The sequence below is a fragment of the Nannospalax galili genome, unplaced genomic scaffold (genome assembly GCF_000622305.1).
Source record: "Nannospalax galili isolate Female #2095 unplaced genomic scaffold, S.galili_v1.0 scaffold156, whole genome shotgun sequence".
NCBI classification, from domain to species: Eukaryota; Metazoa; Chordata; class Mammalia; order Rodentia; family Spalacidae; genus Nannospalax; species Nannospalax galili.
The window spans coordinates 788908-797611 of NW_008337625.1; the positions used below are offsets into that span (position 1 = coordinate 788908).

Below are 8704 nucleotides of genomic sequence, written 5' to 3' on the forward strand. Positions count from 1 at the left end.
GATGGATCACATTTCCTCTCTTTTCCCCTTGATGTGGCAGGAGTTATTTCCCCATCTTGTTTTTTTCTGGAACAGGTCCCACACCCACTTAGTAAAACAGCAAAAGGACGTTTTGCTTTGTTTTGTTTTGTTGAGACAAGTTCTTATGTAATTCAGGCTGACCTTGAACTTACTATGTAGCTAAAGATGAGCTTGAACTTCTGCCTCTGCCTCCCAAGTGCTAGACTTATAGGCACGTCTACATGCCTGATTTATCTGGTGCTGTGGACAGATCCCAGGGCTTTGTGCATGCTAGGCAGGCAGGCAGGCAGTCTACCAACCGAACTATAGTCCCAGTCAAAAGTTTTAAATATATATATGTATATATATATTTACACATATATTTACATATATGTGTGTGTGTGTGTGTGTGTGTGTGTGTGTGTGTGTGTGTAAAATGTAATTCAAAAGAAAGAAAAACAACTATGGGCCAGGCATATTGTCTCATACCTGTCATCCTAGTACATGGGAGGCTGAGGCAGGCTGATTGCCAGGAAGAGGAGGCCAACGTGGGTTACATTGTGGGTTCCAGGACAGCCTGGGGTACCGAGTAAGACTTGGTCTCAAAACAAACAAATAAAAACAAAAACTACTCTGAGCCAGACGATGCCTCATCCCAACGAATCAAAATGTTGAAGTCCTATTATTTGAAATACCAGAAAGAGACTATAGCTCTAGACAGGTCCTTTAAAGAGGTATTTAAGGTAGAATGAGGTCATAACGGTAGGCCCTAATCCGTTTTGATTCATGCCTTCATATGTAGGAAGGCAGGACCAGGATAGAGAAAGCATCCAGAAGGCCATAGAACACACAGCAAGTAGGTAGCAATTTACATGCCTAGGAAAGAGACCTTAGGAAAAAAACCAAACCTGCTAACACCTTCATCTTGAACTTCTGGCCTCTCAAGTTGTAAGAAAATAAGCTTTTGAAAGTTATAGAAGTTTTAGCCGGGTGTGGTGGTGCATGCTTTTAATCCTAGCACTTGGGAGGCAGAGGCAGGTGGATCTCTGTGAGTTCAAGGCCAGCTTGGTCTACATAGTGAGTTCCAGGACAGCTGGGTCTACAGGGAAACCTTGTCTCAAAAGAACCAAAAAAAAAAAAAAAAAAAAGTTATGGAAGGTTTTCCTGGTCAAAACTCATCTCCAGCTGGGCTTGGTGGTATATACCTACAGTCCCAGTTCTCTACAGGCTGAAGCAGAAAGATCGCTGCAAATTCAAGACCAGCCAGGTCTACACAGCAAATACCAGACCAGCCAATGCCACATTATGAGATGCTGTCTCAAAAGGGACTAAGACAAAACCAAACCTTATGTTCCTGCTCTTTCAACACCATAGTCATCTTTGTAAATGTCATCAATTATCCAAATGTTCAAGTCAAAAAGGTACCAGGGGCCTCATGTGGTGACAAACACCTTAATCCCAACACTTGAGAGGCAGAGGTAGGCAGATCTCTGTGAGTTCAAGACCAGCCTGGTCTAGATAGTGAGTTCTAGGCCAGCTGGGGCCACAGGGAAACACTCAAAAGAAAAAAATCAGCAAAACAACCAGTGGCCTTAATTCCTTATGACTACGCTTTACACCCTATTAAACCTATCTACAAAGTAAATTTTTTTTGCTTGTTTGCTTGGGATATGTATATATCCATTTTATTGCATGAGGAAACTAGGGGATTCTAAAAAAGCCAAGAGAGAAGTATTAAAGTTGGCCCTCCTTAAGAGTGCCTGCCCCCTCCCGTCCTGTAACCCATGTTTGTTTGGAACCTGGTGCTAAACCATTCGTAGATGACCTGCTTCTGGGGCGGGGTAGGAGCAGAGCACCTCCCCTGCTGTAATCTATTGAAAATCAGCCCTCAACACAAGGGTGTGAAAAAAGCAAAAGAAGTAGGAGAAAAAAAAGTTGGCCCTCCTAACTCAGAGGCCCCCAGCTCTGGAATTTTTCATGGGCTTTTCTGTCCAATGCACCTGGAAACGAAGTGTCTTACCTTCAGCTTCTCCCTCAGGTAACAGTCTATGGACTGGACTGGAATCTACCTCCAAAATATATTCTTGGTCCAAAGTCTACTGTAACCATCTGTGGTCTCACTGGCTTCTTCCAGAAAGCTGGAGGTAGCTGCTCTCAATGTCAGTAGAGGCTGCAGAAGCCTATGTGCTCTTGTGGTACATGCATATTGTTGTCTCTGGGTCTATGTCAGTGGTTGCATCCCAGTCCACGGCTACTTCTACATTAGCAGTTAACACCACCAATCAGAAGCCTCTGGACCAGTAGCAGACTCTATGTCACTGATCCTAGTAGCTTACTGGTTGATTCTCAAGAGGTCACCACTGGTTGGTTCTAGCAGGTCTACACTGGTTGATTCCTGCTGGTCACTAGTAGACTCTGGTAGGTCACTGATTGATTCTGGGGTAGACTGATGAAGGCCACAGCCAGGCTGCACAGGGCAGAGAATGTCAGGATCTTGCAGGGATGGTGTTTTGGTGATGCAGAGGCAACTGTGAGCAGATGGAAGACAGAAGCCAAAGTGTTTTGAATCCACCTTCCCTCCTCTCTAACTACTTGGGTCTCTGCTATTATCCCCGAGCTGGAACATTGCAAAAGCCTGGTAAATGATTGAATGTCCTGCATTTTTCGATGTTTGTAATGTAGCAACCCTATTCTGTTCCATGTCAAAAGCTAGCTTTGTCCCTTAGCACATATGAACACTACCCTCCCCTGGACACACATTTCATGTTTGTGCCCTACCTTGTTGACTTTCTGCCTCATTATACCCTCCACCTATTGCCAAACAGATTTTCTGTGTTTGTTCTCCACCAATTTTCTTTGAGTTTCTTGGACATGTCAAGTTCTTTCCTGCCTCAGTGGCTTCTTCGCCCACCTCCTGTACTCCAGGTTACCTCTGCACTGACTATGTAGCTGGGGATAACCTTGGATTCCATGTCCTCTTGCTTCCACCTCCCAAATCCTTCTCTTCTTTAGTTTTCACCATTAATGGCAACTCCTCAGTGGAGGCCCTTGATGCTCATCCTATTTCAAGGATTCACTCTATTAGTCTCCGTTTCTACTGTTTTTTAAAAAGTATTTTATTTATTTATTTTTTTGGTCTTTAGGAGACAGGGTCTCCCCGTAGCCCTAGCTGTCCTGGAACTCACTATGTAGACCAGGCTGGCCTTGAACTCACAGAGATCCACCTGCCTCTGCCTCCCAAGCACTGGGACTACAGGCGTGAACCACCACGCCTGGCTAAAAATATTTTATTTTTATTTTATGTGTATGAATGTATTGCCTGCATGTATGTAAGTGCACCTGTGTTGTGCAATGCCCTCAGAGGTCAGAAGAGGGTGTCAGATCTCCTGGAACCAGAGTCAGTTTCCCCTGGAACGGTTGTTAGCTGCCAAGGGGGTGCTGGGAACCAAACCCAGGTCCTCTGCAAGAGCCATGTCTCCAGCCCCATTTCTATTCTTTGTATTACAACTTTCAATACACTTTTATGTGTTCAATTATAGTCTAGACAAAATAGTGAGATCTCATCTCATTTTAAAAAAGGGGAACAAAGCAAAGTCACACATGAAAAATGAAATGTAAATAACTTTTTGTGAGTACTCATAAACATCAATGTTGAAATTATGCTTTCTTTGCTTAAGTGTTTTTTCCATTTTATATTTATTTTATGCATACTGTGGTGGATTGAAATCTTCACTTCAGGTACCCTATGTGACCTTATTGGGAAATAAGACCTTTGTACATAAAATTATGATGAGCTCATAATTGAAGAGTGGGCCCTGACCCAATCCTTATAGAAAGGAGTACCTGTTTAGAGACATACAGGGAAAACACCAAGTTGGAGGCAGAAATCAGGGTGATGTTTCCACAAGGGTTGTCAAGGGTTACTGTCAATCACCAGAACCCAAGAGAGAGGCATGGAAAAAAATTCTCTCTCAGAAACCATAGGGAACCAACCTGGTGTCACCTTTTAGACTTCTGACCTCCAGAACTGTAAGACAATACATTTCTGTTAAGAGACACAATTTGTCATAATTTGTTATAGCAGTCTGGGAAATTAATACATATACCAACATGTAGACATTTCTTAACCTGTAATATATTTTTTGATTAAAAAACCCCAGCCCATTGTGGCATTGCTTCTAGACTATGGGCATCCACACTGTAATCTCAGATTCTAGGAAGAGATCATGCAAGCCAGGTGCTATGGCCCACATCTGCAATCTCAACTAGTCAGGAGGGAGGACCCAGGAGTCTGAAGACAACACAACATAGCTTTGCTGCTGTGCAGACTAGCTAAAGCACTAGTCTAAACAGTTACATCTAGACAACATAACTAGAGCCTGCCTAAAAATTATTCTAACTCAGCTTCAAAAGGGCCTTGTTTCAAGCTCTACTATTTTTTAAGAGACTGTGCCTCTAGTTTTCCATTGCTGGAAGAGGCCTGTGCCTTCAATCATGCAGCCCTCCTAATTCAAGAGCAGCGTAGTTGATTTGAACCAGAGTTCCCTTGCCTTTTTCCTTCTTCTTAAGCCTGGCACAGACCAGTAGATTAGCAGCTACTAAGTTTCCCCAATCATTTCCCAAGGCTAAAAGGGGCATGCAGCCTGTGCAAAGCTTAAAATATCAGCATGCTATTCCACCACTTTGGGGCTTGCTGTCTTACCAAATAACATCTTTTTCCTCGCCCCAATGTTAAAACTGACCTGTGAAATCTGGATTTTGTTTTTATGAGGCAGGAACTGTAGCTTTTGTTTTTCTCTAATTGAAAGCGGCCAAGCAATTTAGTTTAACCTCATCTTCCAGGGAGATAGCAGACATGTTGTGAGCTAACACTGTACCAGGACCCTGGACCAATGATATTGACATTAGGCTCAGAAACGCTCCACTGCTATTAACACAGCTCACAGGTCCAGATTAGAGCCAGATGAGTTTAAGGGCTAAACTAAACCATCTGCTTTTCTAACAATATCTGTGACTGTTTCATCTCCTACTTCAAAATCTCCTTGGAAAAGGCAGAATTAAATTATGAAAAGACTCGAGAACCGACAAGCAAAGGACAAGTTTTTTTTTTTTTTTAAAACATTTACTATTGTTATTTTTTTAAAGAAAAATTTTAAAATAATTTGTTTTTAGCTTATGTGTATGAGTGTATTGCCTGCATGTATATGAGTGCACCTGTGTCATGCAATGCCATGGAGGTCAGAAGAGGGCTTTGGATTCCCCTGGAACTGGAGTTAAGGACGGTTCATAGGCACCATGTGGTAAGAGCAGTCAGTGCTCTTAACCACTGAGCCATCGCTCCAGCCCCAGACAAGCTTTTTAAATTAACTAATTATTTTATTTATTATTTTTATTTTATGTGTATGCATGTAGGTAAGTGCACCCTTGTGCAATGCCTGCAGAGAACAGAAGAGATTGTTGGATCCCCTGGAACTGGAGTTACAGACAGAAGTTAGCTGCCATGCGGGTGCTGGGATTCGAACCCCTGTCTTCTGCAAGAACAGTCAGTGTTCTTAACCTTCTTAACCGCTGAGCCATCTCTCCAGGGCCGCACAAGCTTTTTTTTTTTTTAAAAAAAAAAAAACCTATTTTCTTCATTATGTAACTCGAGTACACCGAAGTGTTGTTAAAAACTGACAGAAAGAAAAGGAAAGTAAAAGGAGGGAGGGAAGGAGGGCGAGAGAGGGAAAGAGAGGGGGAGAGCAAGGGTAGGAGAGACAGAGGAGGGAGGGGAGAGAGGGAGGGAGAGAGAAGGGAGGGGGTAGAGGGGGAGGGAGAGGGAAAGAAAGGGTGAGAGGAGAGGGAGGGCGAGAGGAAGAGGAGGGAAGGAGAGGGAAAGAAAAAGAGAGAGACACACACACACACACTAACGCGTTGCTTTGGCTTTTGCGCACACACACACACACACACACTAACGCGTTGCTTTGGCTTTTGCACACACACACACACACACACACACACACACACACACACACACACACACACACACACACACACACACACTAACGCGTTGCTTTCTCTTTCGCATCTCTCTCCTCACAAAGTGGGACAGCGACACACCGCGCACGGGCGCAGCGCGCAGAACCGTTGCTTTGGCTTTTGCAGTTCTCTCTTCTCAAAGTGGGGCAGAGCCTCACACTGCGCAGGCGTCGGGAGCCGAAAGGCGTCTGCACAGGCGAGAGGCCTGAGGAGTGGGCGTGCTCGCGCATGCTCCGCGGCTCACTTCCGGCCGGCCCCTCCCCCTCCTCCGCGCGAAGCCACCGCCCCTCTCTCGCTTGTCGCCAGCCTCTCCCTCGGCTCTCTCCGCCCCTCGTGGTCTCCGCCCTGCTCGCCACCAGCCCTTCCCCTTCCGCTCCATCCGGGTCGCTGACGGCTGCCACGGTCCGTAGAGTGCTTGCGGCTGCTTCTCTCTGAGGAACCTGGTAGAGTTTCGCCGGGGGCCGAGGCGAGGAGCTCGCGGAGCGGCGACACGCGGGGAGCCGCGGTGATTGCGGCGGCCAGAGGCACTAGGAGGGCGCCCGGGGCTGGAAACCAGCCCGCACCGGCCGGGGGCTTGCCCTGCTCGGAGGGGCCGGTGAGTCGTTGCCTTGTGGGGTTCGCGGCCGAGCGGCGGCGGCGGGCTAGGCTGGGCCTTTCTGGGGCCGAGCGCGCTCGGGTCTCCGGGCTGGAATTGGACGGGCCTCAGTGGGGCGGAGGCCGCGCCGACCCTGCTGCCCGGAGAGGGTCGCCGCGGGCCGGAGGCCGGCGGGCGGGCGGGCGCGGGGCGTGTTGCCCCTTCCTCCTGGAGCCGCGGGGCTGATGGGTGCCAGGTCAGCAATAGGCCCCCCGAAACTGCCTCCCGCTCGCTCGGACCTGTTGCTTGGAGGACACCGCTCCGGACCCCTCCGGACTGTGGAGAAAAGGGAGGCCGAACCCAGCATGTGAAATCGGAGATCTGCCTCTGCCATTCTAGTTTTTAAAAAAACAGGGGAAGACAATGTAGAACTCTCTGGAACTTTTGGGTGTCCCAAGTGATGAACTGCAACTTCTGTTGATGCCTGGGTCGTGGAGTGGGACGCTTTCAGCACTTGCTGGGCGTGATGCAGGAAAGCTGAGTTTGGGAAACTCAGACTCGGTGTTGTGGATATAGGTGACTTTGACAAAAAGGATAGGACAGTGGATAGGATAGGAATGGTGACATTCAGTAATGCCTTGTGTTTGGAAAAAAAAGGCTCTGGCGGTTTAGGTGAAGAGGACTTATATCTTTGTCAGCGAAGCAATATTCAGTGTACGGGAAAGTTCTACAGATTTCCCTATCGAACTGTCAATGTCCCAACCTCCGTTCCTATTGAAACCAGCAGTGCTGGGGTTATTTGCAATGTATTTTGACATCGAATATTATATATGTATATATTATGTTCCAGAGGTATACATAAACATGAATCGTGCAAAGAGAATATTTTTACTCATAGATACCACTCAATAGGTAACACTGAATTTGAGGGAGAATCTTCATATTTAAATGGAATAGTTTTTATGTATTATCACATCTATTAGATTTTACAATTAGTAGAGTGGGGTGTTAGTATTTTGGCTTGTATAGTGGGGCTTATTTTAAAATAATGGCTTGATAAAAGGAATTCTAGTTCGTATAGAGCTTAGTATGAATAATTAGAGTCATTTAAGTTAAATTTCTTTTTTTTTACAGATAAGAACTTCAGTTTTCTGTTGATGTGGAGGTAGGTCATCGGATTGTTTAATTCTGTGAGTTGAGAGACACAAGGTGGTGCTTCTGCAGTTCGCTGTACACCTGGTTGTTTGGGCATGGATGTACTGTTTCCTGCACTTATTAAAATTATTTAAAGAAAACTGTAATTTCATCAGGGTAGTTATTACGGATTTCAGCTTGTCATAACAGACTCAAAGCCAGTTAATGTTTTTAAGTTTTGCAAAGAATCATAAGGAAGTGATACAGTTTCCCAAAACATTTGTATATGCGGCTTTAAAAATAATAGAACTGATTGGTTCTTGAAACTGAATGACGATTATGGAGCTTATTATAAAATATATTTAACAGTTGTGATGACTATCGTAGCCCGGCATTGATGAAAGAGCAATTATCCATGATGCTTGCTTGAAAGTCATACTAACTTTTGTCTGTCTCCTCAGACATAGGAAACCTCCAAGTTTCCAGTGTTTCAGAAGGGACTTTTTTGTTGAAACTGGAAGACCCAAGTTATTACAAGCATGTTGTGCTGGGGAAATGCATCTTTTGGACAACTAGGTTTAGGTGGAATTGATGAAGAAATTGTACTAGAGCCCAGAAAAAGTGACTTTTTTATAAATAAAAAGGTCCGAGATGTAGGGTGTGGACTCAGACATACTGTGTTTGTATTGGATGATGGAACTGTATACACATGTGGATGTAATGATCTAGGACAGCTGGGTCATGAAAAGTCCAGAAAGAAACCGGGTAAGTTGAAAACATTTTTATTTGCTGTTTTTAATACCTCATTTTACTTTTGAAATGTCTGTCATGTGATCTCTGTAAATTCTAAACCTGTGTTCTTTATCAAGCTTTGACATTAAAGCAAAAATTCATCATATTCTTGATATTTGCATGCTTCTTAGTAGTTTGTGGTTTCTTTCTTTCTTTCTTTCTTTCTTTCTTTCTTTCTTTCTTTCT

General features: G+C 44.8%; 1 protein-coding gene across 2 annotated transcripts in view; it reads left to right on the forward strand.

Annotated features, from left to right (window-relative positions):
* Positions 1–6407: 6407 nt before the first annotated feature.
* Herc4 (HECT and RLD domain containing E3 ubiquitin protein ligase 4) overlaps positions 6408–8704 on the forward strand; it is a 114418-nt gene continuing 112121 nt past the window's right edge. For both annotated transcript variants that reach the window (XM_008832656.3, XM_017798045.2), the window contains exons 1-3: positions 6408–6613; positions 7727–7757; positions 8188–8491. In XM_008832656.3, coding sequence (XP_008830878.1) covers positions 8266–8491 — 226 coding nt within the window. In that variant the 5' untranslated portion in view covers positions 6408–6613; positions 7727–7757; positions 8188–8265. The remainder of the gene's footprint in view (positions 6614–7726; positions 7758–8187; positions 8492–8704) is intronic.